This window comes from Rousettus aegyptiacus, unplaced genomic scaffold (assembly GCF_014176215.1).
Source record: "Rousettus aegyptiacus isolate mRouAeg1 unplaced genomic scaffold, mRouAeg1.p scaffold_m13_p_9, whole genome shotgun sequence".
NCBI lineage: Eukaryota > Metazoa > Chordata > Mammalia > Chiroptera > Pteropodidae > Rousettus > Rousettus aegyptiacus.
In genome coordinates, this window is record NW_023416312.1 from 104115303 (window position 1) to 104135063 (window position 19761).

General features: G+C 47.9%; 2 protein-coding genes across 10 annotated transcripts in view; one reads left to right on the plus strand and one right to left on the minus strand.

Annotated features, from left to right (window-relative positions):
* The window catches only part of EDA (ectodysplasin A), a 261904-nt gene extending 245420 nt beyond the window's left edge, over positions 1-16484 (plus strand). The window contains exons 3-9 of one of the 9 annotated variants that reach the window (XM_036226505.1): positions 171-194; positions 4979-5158; positions 6475-6509; positions 7436-7487; positions 9968-10098; positions 10297-10428; positions 11887-16484. In XM_036226505.1, the coding sequence (XP_036082398.1) occupies positions 171-194; positions 4979-5158; positions 6475-6509; positions 7436-7487; positions 9968-10098; positions 10297-10428; positions 11887-12138 (806 nt within the window). In that variant the 3' untranslated portion in view covers positions 12139-16484. Of the gene's footprint in view, positions 1-170; positions 195-4978; positions 5159-6474; positions 6510-7435; positions 7488-9967; positions 10099-10296 lie in introns of all 9 variants that reach the window. The other 8 variants (XM_036226498.1, XM_036226499.1, XM_036226500.1 and 5 more) reach the window with 8 other exon arrangements.
* A 422-nt stretch (positions 16485-16906) lies between these two features.
* On the minus strand, positions 16907-19411 carry AWAT2 (acyl-CoA wax alcohol acyltransferase 2; the record flags this gene model as incomplete). Its single annotated transcript, XM_016132606.2, is given in 8 exon segments — positions 16907-17071; positions 17281-17480; positions 18057-18228; positions 18446-18541; positions 18544-18625; positions 18627-18653; positions 18843-18913; positions 19294-19411. Coding segments are annotated over 8 exon segments (921 nt in total), but the record flags the coding sequence as incomplete, so codon positions are not given.
* Positions 19412-19761: the final 350 nt, after the last annotated feature.

Consider the following 19761-nt stretch of genomic DNA (forward strand, 5'->3'; position numbering starts at 1 on the left):
GAAACAGACTGAACAGACTTGCGAGTTTTGATAGTTGGGAAATACATTGCCAATTACCTGGCCCTTGGCATGAGGCTTCCTCAAATTTGCAGTGTACTATGACTGTCTTGGAAATAAACACTTTCCGTTAATTTCCAGTGATTTAATTTTCTATTTTCTTTTTGTAACAGGTCCAGTTAAAAACAAGAAAAAGGGTAAGTTAAGCTCCTTATTTTATAAAATTGCTGTCATGTCATGTCTTTTTCTAAAATTAGAAGAAAAAGAAGCCAGGGAGTAGGATTTTTAGATTATAGATTTCCAATGCTGGTTCTCCATTATTTTAGTCAATCACATGGGATCTTTTGAGTATTGTAGCTTCTAAGAAACAAGAGAAATCATTTTTCAGTGATGATCCATGAAAGATAGAATTGCTTCTCTGGCGACATGAAAATTGGTTTCACTTTTCTTTCTGGTTCCCTTTTCCATACAATTCAATTTATGTATCTTTCCTTTATTCTTTCTTGCTCCTTCCCATCCCCTTCTCCTTTCTTCTTTCTTCCCCTCCTTTATCAAATCAGCGATCAGGTATGAATGAAGTCCTAGGTATACTACCTCCTGAAACATGTTAGCACCCTATTTCTTGGCCTAAAAGCTATTCCTATCCTATTTCTCAAATAGTTAGGGAAGATACTTCTTGCTCTGCAGTTTTAATATCATTTTGTCTGTAATGGAAAAATTAGGCTGGAGTAACATCCTGATCTTTTATTCTTTTCAAATTAGGTCTGGCTGAGCTAATCCATTGTGCCATTGTTGGGTCAGTAAATCTCCGGCCTATTTGCCATGGGACTGGCCCAAGAGCTTGTATGAGTGCTTGCTTACTTGAAGAGAACACAAAGGCAGAGCAGTTTCTGTGTTTCTATGTTCTGACCTGGGAGAAAATACAGTGAAATAAATTATTTTTTCATTAAAATGCTTTAAGTGAAATGATCGTGTCTGTTAAGATTTCTAGAACTTTATAGAATATAGATTATCAACCCCAAACGGGGCCAAAAAGACTGGCTTCAGCTGATGCCTACCACTTCCCTGAGTACTTGGATACTCTGGTGGCTGGAAAGAAGATGAGGAATGGGCTACCCTCCTGCAGATCTAGCTGAGCAAAGTTGGAAAACAGTCAGAGAGCTGGAGTCAGTGAGGAAATTTTCTCTGTGGAACCTGGGAATTCACCAAGATATTCTGTATTTTCAGAAAGTAAATTTGACTTTCAAGCATGCAGCTTTTAACTCTGGTCACATCCCTTTAAGACAGAAATTACAGCAAACCTAGAATGCTCACCTGGTTTGGACCAGGACATCCTCTGCTCCTAACGCAAGCCCAGGGATAACTTATCTTTGCAATGAGTAGACTTGAGAGCACTTTTTAATTATAGCTCTTATGTTTTTTCTTCCCTACTCACTCGTTCACTAGGCAGTGGATAAGTACCTTATGTTTGTCAGGAGTAGAGATACAGAGATGAAGGAAAATGGTTCCTTCCCTCAAAAATCTCCCAGAGTAGTTGGAATCGCGGAAGTATACACCAATAATTACAGCACAGTATGAAAAATGCTATCATCGAAGTGTGAACAGCATGCTGTGGGAGCACAGAGGAAGAACGTGTGGTTCCCCTTGGCAGAGTGAGAGACCACATCTCAGAGAAAACAGTATTTCACCTGGACTTTAAGGATGAGGGAAAAGGATGGGTGAGGACATTCCAGCAAAGGAAATAGCCTCCTTAAATCTCTCAGAAGTATGAGATCGTGGCCCATTTGGGGAAACCCAAGTAGCAGAGGGCAGGGTACGTGTGTAGTGGAAAGCACCAATGGGTGAGCCCTGGGAGAACACACTCTCTAGTGGCACTAGAAGGCAGTCGTCTAGGCTAGAAGCTCTGGAATTACAACTCAGATTTCAATGCCTCTGGCAAGGACTCCAATCACTGGAAGGAGAATGCACAGAGGCCTTCCACACTTACTTTGGCTGAAAGTGATTTAGAAGCCATTGCATACAGATTTCCTTAGACCCAATGAATAGGCACATGCCTGAAGAAGTAAATTGAGTTGTTCACTGAATTTCATTTCTTCGATGAAATTGTCCCCCTTCCCACACTAACTCATGCACATTCTCTCTCTCTCTCTCTCTCTCTCTCTATCTCTCTCTCTCCCTCCCTCCCTCCCTCCCTCTCTCCCTCTCTCTTTCTCTCTCTTTCTCTTTCTCTCTCTCTCTCACACACACACACACACACACACACACACACTTTCACTGTCGCTTTTAGTTATTCTTTCAACAATTTAGACTTAGCTAAAAGGTTAACAAAATATACCCTTTCATAAAGGTTAGCTTTGAAAAGAATGTATATATTCTTTCATGTAAGACTACAAAGGGTAACTTTCTAAGTACAAAAGTCTCTGGGCTTTTGTATTCTGAAGCACTCTGTTAACGTACGGAAATCTAGAGAAAGAATTCAACCCTCTAAAGTAATCTTGGGCCAAGGGTCATGCTCCTCTCTGGGCCAAATGAACATAAGCGTGTGAGTATGAGAAGCACACTTGCCTAAGCCCAGCTGCAGAATAGCAAGGAAAACCAGCTGCAGAACTGGATCACAGCAAGAGCTTTTCCCCAAATGCCTTCTAACATTTTCATGAGTGAGCATTCTGTTTACACTGCTGTCATTATTCTCCTTGACTGGAGCTTCTGGCTGTAATTCTTCCAATATTACATTAGCTATCACAGCAGTCTCACAGTCTTGACTCTGAAGTCAAGACTACCCACAGGCCAGCATCTAGTTCAAAAATCAGTGTTAGGCCTGGAAATTCTGGGACATAGCACAGCCTAATATGAGCTATCTTCTGTGTCTATGCTGCTGAGAGAACAATGAGGGAGAAGCAAACCTTGCAACCAGGCTAGGGAAGTTTCCTGGCTGCCAAGGGTAAGTAATTCCTCCTGATGGAACCTCAGTTTGGGGAGGAAACTTAGAGAAATCATCGAGGCCAAACTCATCATTTCACCAATGGAGAAACTATGGGCCAGGGAGAGGAAAAGATTTGCCCAAGATGTGTCAGTGGCAGAACCTGGGCTTACAGGCTTATCTCCTGACTACAGAGTCTGTGTGCTTTATACTATGCTAGCTGGGACTGAAAGTTGGGCACTGGAAAAGCCTGACTTGGAAGCTGCCCAAATCTAAAGGGAAATGGCTTCCCTGTTCAGCATCTTGAAATTGGCTAGATCTAGAAACTGAGTGGATCCAATCTTTTATGCTAAATGCAGGGAAAACACTAAAGCTCTTGGCTGGGGTTTTTCAGGGACTGTCTGGGACAGGGGCTCTCTGGACCTTCCTGCCTTTCCTCCCTGGAGAAACAGCCCCACAATGACCCTGGTGTTTTATTCCAAATGCAGGTGTGGTCAGACATGAACAAGTGGTCTTTTGAGCAGTGTTGCCATTGGGGATTTGGTTTCTTGAACATGCAGCATTATTCGTAGAGGAGGATCTGATAAATCATGATAGGCTTCCACTGTCTGGGGAGCAGGGAGTTGGAGTCAGTAAGGTGGTGTTTAAGTGAGACCTGAGAGGGTTCTATTTAAAATTAAGAAAGTACCACAGGCGAAGTCACAATGATGAAGTCCAATAAAAGGTTTCCACTCCTGAGATTTTCACAAAATCATAAGAAGGTGGTGAACAGAGGAAGGAGACATCCACCTGTGACCACTTATACTGCTTGAATTGGGTTACACAGAGCAGAGGAAGTAAACAGGAGGAGTCGGAGTCATCACTGCACTTACAACTCAGTTAACATAAGCGCATCCTGGCGAGAATGTTGGAAAGACCAGAATATGAAATAGCAGGGCCAAGACTGCTCTGAAAGGGAGGAGTTTGTGGGCTTCATTAATAATACATTTGAGAATAAGTCCTCTGAGGAAAGACTCTGAGAAGCTGGATAATTTAGCCTATAAAAATGGAGGTTGATAGGTGACAAACTCTTTGAGCATATAATGGTTATTATGTTTATAATGATAACTATTCTCTATCTACACAAAGAGTAGAAAAAGCTTCAACTGCCACACAAGAGACTTCAGTTAAAAAAAAAATAGAACTTCCTAACAATGAAGGGGTGATAAACATTGGAACATGTTATCAAGGAAGTGTGCAGAATTTCTTTTCCCAAAGATCTTTTAAAATAGCATTTCGAGAGGTCAGCTGAAAATGCAAAACCCGTGTGCTACCTCTTTTTCATCTCCTTCAACTCTCCACCTTTCCTTCTTTCCTTTTGTCTCTCCCTCTCTCTCCCTACCACCCCCCTTGCAGTCTGTCTCTTTCTCCATCCCTCCCTCCCTCACTCTCACCATGCCACCCACCCCTCACAACCCCAACTCCTAACCATCCCTCATTCCCAGCTAGCCCCACCTGTCTCCCCCAAGTTCCTGTACATCGTGACTGCTAGAGGAAATCTTCCTGGAGCTGATGTTGTTCCTAAAGACAGGGTGTCCCCCCAGCCTCCTCTTCTCATCCTCATCAAGTCCACCAGACTGGGAAGTAAACATGAAAGCCATGCTCTTCAACAACACCCTAATTCTCAATTCTAAAAAGTGACCCATAGGACTGGCCACTTGGTAATTCAGATCCTTTGAACTCAGCTGAAATGTAATCCTTTTTTTTTGAAGCCTTCCTTGAACTTTTCAGCATCTTGTCCCTGCCACTAATGTAGCACTTCTACTTTCCTGTAACTGTGTCCATTTCTCCACTAGACTGAGCTCCTTGAGAGCTATTTATTTCTATATCTTCAAATCTAGCTCCGTAAATTATCACTGATGAAAAGGCAGAGAGAGACACACAGAGAGACAGAGAGAAATGATAAAGGTGTTCAGCGGGAACTCCCAGAGGGCTGACTTTGTGTTCTCGGAAGTCAGCAGAACCCTGAACAGTACACTCAGTCAAATACTACAACTGTAACACTGGATCTTGTCCTTTCAGGAAAGAAGACAGGACCTCCTGGGCCCAATGGCCCTCCAGGACCTCCAGGACCTCCAGGACCCCAGGGGCCCCCAGGAATTCCAGGGATTCCTGGAATTCCAGGAACAACTGTTATGGGACCACCCGGCCCTCCAGGTCCTCCCGGTCCTCAAGGACCTCCTGGCCTCCAGGGACCTTCTGGTGAGTTCCTGTTTCCCCACCTCCTAGGCCCCTTGTCCTTACTCTAAGAGAGCAAGCATGTGATCCTGAGAGCAGTTTCATATGGCACTGGTGGCATTAGTATGCAATGAGAAATGCAGATCTCCTAGCTCAATGTAGAGCCAAGGATCAAACAAGTCAGTAGGGCCTGACTTATTCAATGCTTCTATCACAAGCCCTCCCTTATTCTATGCCTCCCTGTAGTGGACCAGTAAATACATATGAGCCTGAGATAGAGGCCATGAGGTTTGCCTGGAGTTCTGGTAGAAAATGCATGAGGTCTACTCTAATTCCCAGCATCTAGCTCCACAAGCTGATTAAGAAACAGGCTATGGGGAAGAATGTTGAGAACTGGACAAAATGACCAGCCCTAGGGCAGTCTCATCTCATGAACTCTAAAGTGTCCTTCTCATATAGGCAGACAAGTAGTCGCTGATGGTCAAGGAGTCGAAGGCTTAATAGTCACTCAGGCTTGGGTAGAAACAAACCCAAGCACCAAGACTGTCCTTTTGAGGAACCAAATGCTGCTTTCCCCCTGCATTGTGCGTTGAAATAGCATTTACTCTCTTCGCATCTTTCCCTTTGGGCCAAGAAGGCCATCCAGGAGATACAGATGCAGATCCAAACCTGACACAAGTCAGACAGCCTGTGCTTTCATCAGCTGTTATTTCCTTCTCCTGCTCCCCTCTTATATCTTGGGGCATTAAAGAAACAGACTCTTCACAGCTGATTTCTCTAGATCCAATAGTTCTGCAGCAGGACTCAGCTTCTTTGACTCAGTTCAAACGGGGCTAATCAGCATTACCGTGTGTGCAAGACATGGAGTAGGAGTTTTTTCCCAGTCTTTCCACAAATACTAATTGAGCACTTTCTACATGTAGGAGATGTATTGATAAGTGGTCCCTGTTCTCATGGAGTTTATGTCCTAGAGGAGGAGACAGACAATTAAAAAAGCAAGATCTTTCAAGTGGCAATGCACTCTATAAAGAAAATTAATAGAAAGGGAGCAAAAGCCTAAAGGAACAAACAGCATTGTCCCAGAGTCACACGGGGACAGGACAACTCTGTCATCTGGCTCTGTGGGTGCTCAGTGGGGCTTGCCTTGGGCCAGCACTTTCCCTGCTGGGTGCCCAGCCCACTGAAGATGCAGGTCATGGACTAGTAAGAGAAGGAAGGGGTGTCCTCTCACATTCGAGGGCTTGGCCACAGGAGCAAGGCTCCCTGCCACTGCCTGCCTAGATGAGGAGAAAGGGAAGTAGAGAAAACATGGGCTCTGATTGACCTGTCCTGTTTTTCAGGTGCTGCTGACAAAGCTGGAACCCGAGAAAACCAGGTTGGCTGGGAATTGCTTCATTCCTGGGGAGGAGGGAAGGCCACAAGCTAGAGCCACCTTGGAGTTTGCTTCCTATTAAATTTACTGAGGCTTTATCCTGTGGGGATACCCTAGAAGTCTTGAAGTTATTCACTCACAGTCCCCTCTCACCTCCAAGTAGAAAAGCTTTGCCCCAGGGTCTACCCTTAGCTAAGAGAACTGAATCTTGCCATTTCCTCATTCCACAGGAGACAGAACGTCACCATACCCAAGCTCGGTAGTCAGCTTAAATGAGCCGCCAGACAGGCCCGTTCACCTGGGCCTCAGACTTCCGAGCCACCTCAGACATGTTGTTGGCACTCAGACCACCTGGGATCAGGAGCTTCGAAGTTTAAGGGCGTGTCCTTAAAAATCAGCCAACCAGCTCCAGGCCAGGCCCAGCCTGGGCTCCTGCCTTAATGGCCAGAAGGGCTCCTCCCTAGCCTCTGAGCTTTCTAGTCTGTCTCTATTGGCACATTCTGCTGCCTTACCTCCTCTCATCTCAGCCTCCCTCATTACAGCTGTTTGGCCACAACTAAACCTACACAGCTGCAAGGTTCTTCATAGCTGGCAGGACAGTTTTGCCTCCATCACCTCATTTGATCTTCAAACCTCCCTGAGAGAGAGGCCAGACAGAGATCCTTATAATCCCCACTGTATAATTAGGGAAACGAGGCTCAGAAGTGTTACATTCAGCTCAGGTCACATAGCTGGGAAGTGGCCGAGCCACAAAATCATGTTACTATCTACTAGTTATGTGATCACCAGCATCCCGAGACAGAGGAGAGGGTCAGAATTAGGATATGAAAGGGGACTAGAAGTCGGAAGCCAAAACATAGATCCTGGTGCCTGGGCAAACAGTATTTCTCACAGTGACCCCTCTCTCTCTGTCCTTCTCATCCTGCCAGCCAGCTGTGGTGCATCTACAGGGCCAGGGGTCAGCGATCCAAGTCAAGAATGGTAAGAGTCAAAGCAGGCGCTCTCACTAAGAGGAGCTTCTATATAACCGCTCAGCCCCCTTGGCACTGGGGGTCATGCTCTACTCCATTCTGCCCTCTGTTGACTGTCCTGGGTAATTGCTTGTACCGAGACCCGTTGCTACACCTAAATGGTAATTAGAAATGCTGATGAGGAAGCTAAAAGAGAATTGAGACTTCATGTAGACTGGGAATTCTTCGGAGACCAAGGTTGTTTCTGAGTCACCATGAGGATATGTGTAGTTTGATCAACATGTTCACAAAACAAATTAGAGAAGGTAAAAGTACATGAATTTAAATTCTTGTCTGATGGGTCAGGTGTTTCTCTCTGGGAAGTGGGAGGCATGTGATGCTAGTGTCTACAAAAAGGGGGAACAGTGTCTACAAAAAGAGGTTAAGAAACACTGACTTAATGTAATCCCCGCATTCAAAAGAGATTGGATAACACTGAAATAAATCATCCTGCCTAATATTTGCGTGGTACTTTAGAGTTTTCAACATGCTTTCTTGGTCTTTTCTTTTATTTGATCCTCACAACAACCCTGTGAGGTAGGTATTAGCTCCTTCTTACAGAGACAGATGCTGAAGCGCAGAGAGCCTAACTAACTTGCCCAAGACCTCAGTTAAGCGTGGGAGGTGGGATTCAAAGCTACAGCTGCCTGACCCTTTACACTGCACTGTGCGACTTCACTGATGTGTGTGTACACTCCACCGAACGGTTAGGTTTCTTTTTTTCCCCAAAGAGATGTGAATATTCATTAACAAACAGCATTTTGATATAATGTCCAGTCCCCAGGGCGCACAAAGTGTAAAATGCATAAACCCCCAAGAGCCTTGGGAGGCAGCAAGCCAGCCAAGATGCCAGCCGCTTATGGAGCTTGGAGGGGAAGGAGAGGGCCGTGAGCGCAGGTACAGTCAATGAAGATTAAGAAACCTGCCACATGGGGATGGCTTTAAAGATCCTGGTCGGCCCTGCACTGGCTAGGCTGAGCTTCCTTGATGATCCGGCTTAGCTGCACCCTGGATACCTGACTTAACAGCCTCAGAAATATAAATAGAAACAGAATGGCACTAAAACCAAGTGGTCCTGCTGGCACCAGGTGCCCTGGCTCCCAGGGCCCTGGGTGGGCTGCGATCTCCATCTGTCCATGAAGGAGTTAGACAGGCAGGAAATAGATTTGTTTGGGTGTCTGGATGGCAGCCTCGGTGTTTATTCTGTGCCAGAAGCTACTGGTTTTACTTGCATTACCACATCACAAGACTAGTTCCCACCCGTCTAGGCCTATCCCCAGTGGTCATCTCTACTGGTCTGTAGTTCCGCCAAGAGCAGAAGCAAGGTGCCAGGGATGGGAGGACGCCATGCAGAGCAGTTTTGAAGTGGCTGAGCTGGGCATCTTCTCCTAAATCCTCCCCATCTACTTATCATCTCAAGGGAAGATGGCCAGCTCTTCCAGAAGGCTGCTTTCCTCAACGCCTCAAAGAGGCAGGCCTCCTGAGACTAGCCAAGGATGGATGTTCACGCCGTAATTTCTTGGGTGAAGAATGGCCAGTTTCTACAGAGAAGTCCCCCAGGGCTCGGCCTCTCGGTTCTTGTGTGGGATGGTGCCCCACTTTCTATAGGATGGAAAGGGGAGCCTTTCCTCTACCCTCATACGCTGGCTCCCTGTGTCTAGCCAAGCCAGTCTGGGTACCCCTCCACCCCATATGGGTTGAGGCTGAGAGATGGACCCTTTGCCAGAGTGCCACAGCTCCCAGACACCCTTGCCATTCCTTTGGCTTGTCCTAGTGCTGCTCAACAGTCGATCCCTCCTTCTCATAAATACCCTTCTCTCCTATGGGGCCTTATTACTGGTGGTCACGTGCTCTGGCTGGCATGAAGTCTGACTTACCCCTCATCCCTAAGGTTCTCCAGGAAGACAATTCCTTGAGCTATGTGGTTTCCTGGGGGCTCTGGGAGACTTCCTAGAAAAGGAGTGGGCATGGCAGAATCTCTTAAGAAGGAGAAAATCCATGAACATATAAGATAGGAGAGGGATCCAGGAGTTACGGCTAGTGAAATAAAATGGAATAATAAGACCTAGCCTGCCACTCAGTGTCTGAATTTTGCCGGTGCAGGCCCCAGAACAACAAAGAAAATAGGTCAGTGTGCCCACTCTCTTCCCACTCCACACCCCCTGGTTCCAGCTAGAAGGGGTTGGTTAAAGACCCTTCCAGATGGAAAGATCAGGAAAGGAGAGAGGAAGAGAGTCGGGTAGACCCCAGGGGCCTGAGGCCAGCTTGGCAGCCGCTTTACAGACAGAGCACTTTCTCTGCTTCCAAATGCTGCTGTTAAAGCTTGGCCTTCTGGACTATCCAGGTTGCATTGCGACAGGGGTGGGATTTGTGTGCTGATTGATATTTCTTGTTTCTGCCGCCCAGATTCTTCTGACATGTATTGAGTGACTGCCCTTCTCTCATACTGAGATCTTTCAGGTGGAGTACTCAATGACTGGTCTCGCATCACTATGAACCCCAAGGTGTTTAAGCTACATCCCCGCAGCGGGGAGCTGGAGGTACTGGTGGACGGCACCTACTTCATCTATAGTCAGGTAGAAGTGAGTACGGTCTTAGGCCTAACTCTTCTTATATCCAGAATGCAGATCCGGTGCAGGCCACATAGGGGCACTGTGGAGCCAGCCAAGACTAGCCAATGGCTAACTTCCTGCTTTGGAGGGTGAGGGGGCTGGAGGCACCACACCTGGAAGGCCTTGAAAGCAGGAAACAGAGAGGGGGGCTGTTTGTTTTTTTCCTAGCCAGATATCATTGAAAAACTGAAAGGAGGCCCCTCCCACGCCCTGCCATCTGATTCCCTTCCTCAGGGCCCCAACGCCTTGCTTCCCTTGCTAAGCTGTCTGGTTCTACTGCCAAACTTGAACTCTGTCTCGGTAAGTTCTTTGAAAGTCAGTTCCAAGAGTGCTGAGAACCCCTTCCCCCCACAGCCTAGCTTTGTCATGAAACTCCACCTCAAAGGATTTCTGACTGTCTTTCTTCCCTCTTTCTGCTGTTTGTTTCTCTCCCCTTCTGTTTCTGTTATTCTTGTCTCCTTCCTGCTGTCATTCTCCCCCTGCATTTGTCCTAGTCCCACCCAGGGCCCACTCCCCAGGTCTGCAAGTGCCCATCCACTTTCACCCCTGTCACTCAGAGCAAGAGGTAGATTAGCTTTGAAGTTGGGGCTTCTGTGAGTCGGGCAGCAGGCAGGCAGGGGGGTGGATGATGCAGCCAGCAGAGCAGCCTCGCAGGACAGTGACCAGAGAAGGTAGGCTAATGAGCATTTGCTACGCCCGCCAAGCATCTTGGCACAGATCAGGTCCTGATTCAAGAAGTTGGGTATTATCTGAATACAGTGCTCCCTCCTGAATAGCTCATGGTGGGAACAAGCTTTATGAGAGTGATTTAGGGTGAGAGATGAGGGTCCCAATCCCCAGGGTGCACATGGGTGTAATCTCAATGTCCTATGGGCCATTCGTCCTAAACTCCATTGTCAGGGGAGGGAGTGATCAAGCTCAGGGCAGGATGTGACAGATAAGGGTAGTGAAGGATAAAAAAATTAATTTTCTGGTCCTACGAGAGACTTGGGAGTGGCCTCAGGGTCTTGACACCATGTACACTGGGAAAATTCCCTTTACACTGGGCCATTGAACATAGCTGAGCAGTTTCTTCTGGCCACAAAGTACAGTTAGGGGTCGCAGTTTTGCCCCTCCAAATTCTTTATCTCATTTGTGGTGGATAGCTCTCTATCTCGCTGGATCTGTTTCCTCAATCATCAGATGAGAGGGTCGAGGGACACTGAGAATCAGTGAGAGGCAACCAGCCACCGTAATGGGGTGGCGGGGAGACTGCAAGCTGAGTGAGCGGCCGCCATTAAAGAGCTGAAGGAATGGCAACTTGTCGCTTTCCCCTCTCTGGGAAATCAGTGACTTCTCAGTTTATCTGCAAATAGTCCTTGGGGCCTGAAGCTGGAAGTTAGTCTATATTCCTTTGTGTGCATTGCACCAATTGAGCACCTGCTTTGTACAGAGCAGTGTGCTTCCAACCAGAGGGGTTGGGGGTAATGGGGAAGGGATAAAGAGGCAAATCAGGCATGGTTATTGCCCTCGCGGTTTACAGCTGCTGTGCTGTCGAAGGGATTTTCTCAGCCACTCAAGCCCCATGGGGTCAGGGAAGGACAGTGTATGAGCCTGTCACCCTTCCTTTCCTGTCAGCTAACTAGCATCCCTGCCGGTGGCACTGCCCCTTCCCAAGGTATACTGGCAGCTCATCTGCGGAGGCCCATCTGTCCATGGCGGGGAGGTCCCTCTCTAGTGCCACGCTCCCCCAAACCCTCCATGCCGCCTCTCACCCAGGTGTATTACATCAACTTCACGGACTTCGCCAGCTACGAGGTGGTGGTGGATGAGAGGCCTTTTCTGCAGTGTACGCGCAGCATCGAGACGGGCAAGACCAACTACAACACCTGTTACACCGCGGGCGTCTGCCTCCTGAAAGCCAGGCAGAAGATCGCCGTGAAGATGGTGCACGCCGACATCTCCATCAACATGAGCAAGCACACCACCTTCTTTGGGGCCATTAGGCTGGGCGAGGCCCCCGCGTCCTAGATTCCCCCATCTTGCCCCTGCCTTTTCCTTTGCCCCAGGTTTGGGAGCTGGGACCCCTGGGACATCTAAGAGCTGCTGTGGAGTGAGGTATATGGGTGTTGCAGCTGCAGCGACAAATGCCCCACTGCTATTTATTCCCTAGTGACACCAGGATGACGAGGCCTGCTTGTCTTTCCAGAATGACTTTGAGTTAACAGGACAGTCGATGGAATCCCAGGGTTTACATGAAGCAGAACCTTCTTACTTGGCTCCATGTCGACTGGTGTGCAGTCTTCAACCTCAAGATCCCCATTGTCAATTATTGTTTGTTGCACTAAAGCGAGGGTCCAGGGCAGCAGGTGAGAGAAAACAGAAGTGCACTCAAGACTGGGGACAAACTGCTGATCCCAAGGGGGCTGCTGCTCCTCTCAGGTGGGGCTGGGGACAGGGGTGGGGAGGGGTAGAGACCAGGGGAGAAAGCTGCCTGGCAGCAGAATTATTGTCACTGCCCTGTGCTGCCTGCAGCCAGCCAGCGGGCCACAGCGCTTTTCCCACTCAGGCTGAGAGCCATGTCGTGGCAGCTCGCCATGCAAGCTGCGGTGTGCTCTTCCTTGGAGTGATTGCAAGGAATGGCCACAAACCTTCCTGTATACAAACCTGAAGGCAGACTTGGGGACACATGTATTTCACTTTGTTTACAGCTGTGCTTCAGGCTCAGAAAACTCCCTGGATCCCCTCTTGATCACCCCCCTTCCCAACCTGACTAGAGCTCATCTTCTTTCTCCACAGAGCCTACCTCTGTCTGAGACAGGTGCCTAACTTGGTACCTGTGCTTATGTGGGTTTGGGGTACTCTTTAGATTACCTGGGCACAAAGAGAATTTTCCATTTATTAAGCAACATAAATATCCATCTAATCATGTTGTGTCTGGAGTAAAGTGTTGGATTGGATGACCTTCAGAAATCCCTTCAAATCCTAATCTTCAGGCAGCTACCTTAATGGCCTACTAAAACTCCCAAACCCTAGCCTGCCCTTAGGCATCAGTGAGGCACAGCTTTTCTACCTGACCCAGAAGGGATGAGAGGTGGGGATAGGACAGGGTTTTTTTTATAAAGTTTGCTGCAAGCCACGTGGTCATTAGCCCAGGCCTTAGCTGAAAGGACAGTAGCCGATGCCCCACTCAGCCTCCTTTTCTTCATTCTGGCTTCAGAAAGCCACAGAAAAGCATAGTCACCATGTATTCTACTGCTGCTCCCCTGAATCCAGGCTCAAGAGAAACCAGCATCTAGGCGTTGGGAGGGCTCTGCCTTCTAGTCTGGTGCAGACATGTCCCCACTTCCCCAAGCTTCCTACCAGGTCATATGGTGGGACGATTCAAGAGCCTTATTTCTAACTGCCTGGGCCCAGCCTGACTCCTGGGTGCTGCATCCAGCCCATCGCTGGGAGGGCTGGTCTTGTATAGCCTGCTACTCTTGCTTCTGAAACAAGTCTCCTTTCAAGGAGATGGGGAATAACTCCCTTTAGGCAGCTGAAAGGTACCAAGAGCAACAGGTACTCATTTCTCTGCTGTGCTTTCCCTTTCTAAGCAACTATACTGCTTAGCCTTTCAAGTGTCAGGACAGGAGGTGGTAGGCTGTGGCGCCATTGTCTGGTTTCTAATAACAGCTTTGCATGCCCAAGGAGGCAAACTTTAGGCATGTGTCCGGCCCTGGCTCCTTTAAAGTGCTTTAGTCCTAGGTTATAGCAGGAACAGGTGAGAATTTCTCCTTAAAGTTTGAAAAATACTGTCTCTCTTATTATTTTCTTTGATAATATTACAAATCCCATTGTCTAGATGAGGCTCAGAGAAGTTAAGTGCTTTGACCAGTATCTCACTCGGCTTAAGTCACAGGCCTGGGGCTTCATTTAGCCACGTCTGACTCAAAAACCATTCTATTGCACTGCAGTGTTGTGTTGAATTTGGGATCCAGAAAGAACCAATGAAAGTGGTGATGTGGACCCAAAATCCTTGAGGGTTCTAGGGAAGAATGCAGAGATGCTCATTTTCATCCCTTGGTGGTAATTCCTGTTCTCTTGGCTGCAAGGGACTCTATGGCAAAAGAGTAGAATGTTTCTTTGGGAAATAGACATCAGCCTCAGAGGTGGCTCCTGTGTTCAAAAGAATCATCTTGGCACCATGTCCAAGCAGTGGGCCTTAGCACCCACTGAACTGATACCCCTTGTGTTCTTTCACCCACCCAATGACCCAACTAACTACAAGTAAGATCTTGTTTTGGTTGCTCTGCAGTTGGGTTACAGGAGTTGGCTCACTTCCCACAGCTACTAAGTGACTCCATATCTCTTTCCACCATACCATTGAGAACTTGGTACCCCAGGATTGCTCAGGGATGGAGGGAAGAGCAGGGACTGTTCCTAAAGCCAAAACACTGTGAGCAAATGGAAGGACAAGGCTTCGTAATTTGCCCCTAAAGGGCCCCCGTATTGGGAGACCCAGCCTAGTCTCCCAATACGGAGGGGATTAGAGAAGAAATAAGATTGACACAGGACCCTTTATGCGTTTTGAACCGTCAAAAGGAACCCTAGAGGGAGGGCTTCATGACAGAAGCCATAGGTAGCTGGGGAGCCCTGTTGCGGCCAAGTTATTGTCAAAGTAATGAAACAACTTACTAATAAGAGAATGTGGAAATAGATTTACCATTTGGAAATATGCTGATGTGACTTTACTAGAGGGCCAAGGCTAGCATGGAGAATGGGACAAGGACATTGGTCAGCTAGCAGATGACCAGTTTGAAGGAGAAATGCATAGCAGAATCCTTTGCCAGCTGCTTGGACTTCAACAGCCAAAGCTGGCACAAAAGGTAGCTGTCAGGGGCTGCTCAGTCCCTGGCTCCTTGGAAAATGTAATCTTTGCCTTATATCCCCCTTCATTAATCCTGAGCCAGATTTTTTTTTTCTGAGCAGGAAAGGGCTAGAAACCCTGCAAGTGGAAAAGACTTTGATCTATGTATGAGTACATGTTTTATGTGTCATCTGGTGGATGCAAATAGAAAAATTTAGAGCTAGAAAGGCCCTTAGAGAGAATCTAGCCCAACCTGCATTATATCCCATTTTACTCATGTGGAAACTGAGGCCCAGAAAGGGAGGGTGGCCTACACAAGGTGAACAAGCCATGACTTGAACTCAGCAGAGTGACAGGGTCAAGCTGTACCTGTCCCACTCAGCCCCCTTCAGGAACCTGGCCACACAGGGAGAGAGTAGCTACAGCCTTTATCGGAAGTCTTCCTCCCTTTAAGGCATTCTCCCAACTCCTGCCTCTAGACTGGAAGGCTCTGGACTATCCTAACACTAGGAAGTCCTGAGGCTGCCCTGGCATGGCCTCCCCTGGTCCTGCCTGGAGGCTCCCGTAGACCATGTGAGCACAAAGAAGGAGCTGGATTTTTTTCTTTTAATATGTTTCAGGGCTCTCTCCAAGGGGAGTTGGGGTGTATCATATCTTTATTCAAAAAGCTTTCAGCTGGGGGGGGGCTTTGTTGTGAGAATGGCCTGGAGCAGGCCTAGTGCTGCTTTGGGGGTCAGCACCCACTGTGAGATGCTGTGTATATAAACTATACATACTGTATATAAACTGGGATGTAAGTTTGTGTAAATTAATGGTTTATTCTTTGCAAATAAAGCTTTTTTTCTGTCTGTTGTTGAAATCAGCTTGAGCACTTCCTACATGCTAGAAGCTTCTTTGCAAGCGATGCCATACATGAGCTAGGGGAAAGACCATGACACCCATCTCAGAGGGGGACAGTGGAAGGAAGGAAGATAGTCTGAATTTGCTGTCAGAACATCCCACCTCCTCTCTGTGCCCCAGACCACACACCCCCACCTCCATCACTGTAGGTCTTTTCCTATAACTGCACCCTCAGCTTGAGACTGTGGCATCTATGACAGAGATTTCAGGTCCAGGGCAAAAACAGCCTCCACCTCCCCATGATGTGTCACCCAAGTTTGCAGACAGTGAGACCAATGTTCAAATACTAAATAGCTCACCCAGGGTCACCCAATTAGAAAGGTTGCTTAGACTTTCAAAGGACTGTTGACAAGGCTCTACTCTGTAAATTTAATTTTAAACATTGGAATTCCATGAAATTTAGGGCATTGTTTTCTCAGGGACAGGAAATGGGCAAAATGATTACAGAAGAAGAATTTTGTACAGCTCTCCCAATTTACAAAGTTCAATCACATCCGATATCATTTGATCTTCCCGACAGCCTTTGAGGTAAGCAGAGGAGGGCTCATTAGTTCCATTTTACAGATGAAGAAACTGAGGCTCAGAGCCGACTGACCACTCCAAGTCACAAGGGTTGAAGGCAGTGGAACCTGAACTCGAAGTCCACTAGATTTCGAGGCACCCAATCCTGCAGCAGTCTTCATACCAGAATGCCAGTCTGCTTAAGAGATAAAGTAGGAGAGGTGCATGGGGAGCACAAGACGCATCAGATGATAAGCTCTTTATTCTGTTCATTGTTTTTCTCAATGCTGATGAGTGGCCATATGCAAGGGACCCTAAAGGGCACCTCTCCCCAGGGACTTCCCTGCCTTTCAGGACCACCTCTCTCGTGTCCCCAAGGAAAAAAGCAGACAAGAGATGGAGGGAAAAGAGACCTGAAGGAGGAAGAAAATCAAATGGACAACCCCTCCTCACATTGAGGACTGGCCAGATCAGGAGCAGGACCCATGTAGGTGACATCTGTCCCATTTCACCAGTTCCATAATGTACGGCCAAGATGAGAGGCTCCTGGGGATGTCTGTCAATGTATCACCAACTCCTGAGTTTCTGATATGCCATACTTGGTCTTGTGCTCGTCAAATAGCTTCTTCAGGGCATCAATATAGAGTGAGTGGTATTTAGCCACAATCTCCTTGCTTGGCTGTTCAATCTTGGGCACAAATATGGGCTTCCCAACTGCCAGAGCAGACAGAGAAGGAAAAGAGAGAACAGCTCCTCTTTAGGATGGGCCTCAGGCCTGAAGCCCAGCCTCTTCCCATCCTTACCACCACCTCATCATTCATATTGGTCAGCCTCCCTGCCTCTGGACACAGCCAAAGCCAAGGTTTAGCCTCAAAATTGGATCTCTGTCCTAGACAAGGCTGCCAATAGAAGGGCTCACTCACCAATGGTGGTTACAGGAAGAGCATAGGGTAAGAAGCCCCAGGAGTTCTTAGTGAAGCCACGCCCATAGGAAGCACAAGGGTAGATGTATGTCAATCTCTGGAACAACTTCTGGAAACAATCGACCAAGCCTCCGGGAGGGAAAATGTGCTGATTGTAGAGGTCTGTCTCCCCAAAGGCATAGGTAGGGATTAGAGCTGCCCTGCAGAGGAAAGGCATGTACTTTGATAGCCAGAAAGGTAGGGACTCTGCTGAAAGCCAGACATAATGACCACCAGTGGTCCCTGGGTCTACCTATAGGCTTCTTGACCCCTAACTTAGTTGGGCTTAGGTCTAGGCCAACTGTGAGGGCCCAATGGTCTACCACAGCCTGTGAGACAATGGAGAAGCAAGCTAAAGGAATCAAGACCCAACCATCCTAGGAACCCACAGGTCTGAAACATGGGAAGGTAGGATCTAAGGAACATTTCATTTAGCCTCCTTTCCTTTGACCTGCATGGTAATTTTACCTTTCTCTGAGTTGGGGTGGCAGCTAGTCACCTGTCACAGAGGGACTGGCCCAGATGAGAAGCTAGCGTGAGGGACACCAGACTCAGGGCTAGCCCACTAGCCTTTCTTCATAAGTAGAAATGCCTTAGGACCCAGAAGCCCAGATTTTACTCCAACACAGAAGCAGCTTCCTCTCCAATTTTAGATATAATTTCCTCAAAATCTCTTCCTCCTCCTCTGGTGAACTTTTGGAACCCCTCTCCCCAGTCCGGAGCAGAACTGTCCTTACCCATGCTGAAGAGCCTTGTTCACAAAGCCACTTCGGTTCTTCAAGAACAAGGTAAAAGAGCCTGGTATGCTATATTCACACTCAGCCAGGCCACCAGGTACCACAATCAACATGTTGCCTGTGCCCTTATGGGTAAGCAGAAAGTCTATAGAGGAACGGCTCACAGAGCAGATTCCCAGCAGGCAGAAAAAGCCAAAAGGTCAATGGCCAGTTCTCAAACCTAGCTTTTTTCCCTACCTTTTCAAAAGAGGGGAGAACCTCATATCAGGCAGGTGAGCTTGGGACAGCTTTTTAAGACCAGAGGGGATCACAGAGTGGCCTTGCTCTCACCTACTCCCCCAACACTTCTTCCTCATTCTCGCTTTGGCTTTATTCCCTGCAAGCCAACTCACCTGTAAACATGACATAGTCTCTGATGAAAGGCAGCCAGAAAAAGGCTCCCAGTGTGAGAATGTAAAGGGTGATGCCGGGAAAGAGCTTCTGGACCCTGAATTATCTACGACAAAGTTACCAAAGCATGAATGGGCAAACAACCCATGAGGGTGGTAGACCATGATATAGTTGTGGTCGGGAGGGGATATCATGAGTCTTCACAACCTGTGGAAGAAAGTGAGTCAGGAAGGATATGGCCAGGCAAGAGGACTGCTACGTCTGTCCATGCAGGTTGGGTAACACATCACTTCAGGGGGCATCATTCTCACAGGCCTTGATGCGAGTGATGCCCCAACCCCCACCCTGGACTTCGGTCTGGTCCCGGGGCCCATGTGGGGATCTGGAGCTACTCACCTTTAGTGGGAAGTAATTACAGTACTGTTTCCACACTCGCCAATGCCCGACCCAGGAAACCCGGCGGCCACCTGAAAATAGAGCCAATGTAGCCAAGGTTTGCTCAGCCCAAGTGTCTTCTTCAGAGTCCTTTTGGGCCTGCTGCAAGGTACTCTCACCCCCTGATGCTTCCTGGCCTCTTAAATGACAACCAGGATAGCCTAAGTATGTCAGGGCCAGTGTAGGACAGGCCTAGCTTTCTGCTTTACTAGCTGCCCCTCCCCTAACCCACTAGAGTTCTGATCCGGCCCTTCCTAGCACCTTAAAAACACGCCTTCCCACAGCTTCTCTAACCTAAGGAAGGACAGGCTGAAGGGCTGCCTTGGAATTGGCCAGAGTTGCTCAGGATTATAGGAAGAGAAGAGGAAAGAGCATGTGACAGATAGCAAAACATTCCTAGTAGGACACTTACCTCCTTCAGGGGTCTTCCAGTCAAAAGCCAGCCAGGCGAAGATGAGCACAGTGAAAAACCAGTATGGCGTGAACAGCAGGTAGAGAATGATAGTGATCACAAGTAATTCTGCGGGAAGCCCAGCCCAGAGTTAATGACTTGTAAACAATTCCTCAGGCTCGCCCTGCCTCCAGGGCTCTGTCCACCCGAAGGTCACAGACACTCTCAGCCAGGCTCACTCAATGTTTTCACTTCCTCACCTTGCCACATGGCCCACGTGATCACATCCCCAGCCCCCCACCTCCTCTCTAGCTTTGGAAACCTGTTTCGGGTCTAGAAGGCAAGGTGTTTTCCTCCCCAGCCGTGATCCATGCAAGAAGCCCTCTATTCCCCAAGACCTGCTCCAGCACTGCTCTGGGTGCTGTTCAATAGCCGAAAGCCACCGGTGGGTCCCACTGATCTGGCCACCAGAGATTGGAAGTCCTACAA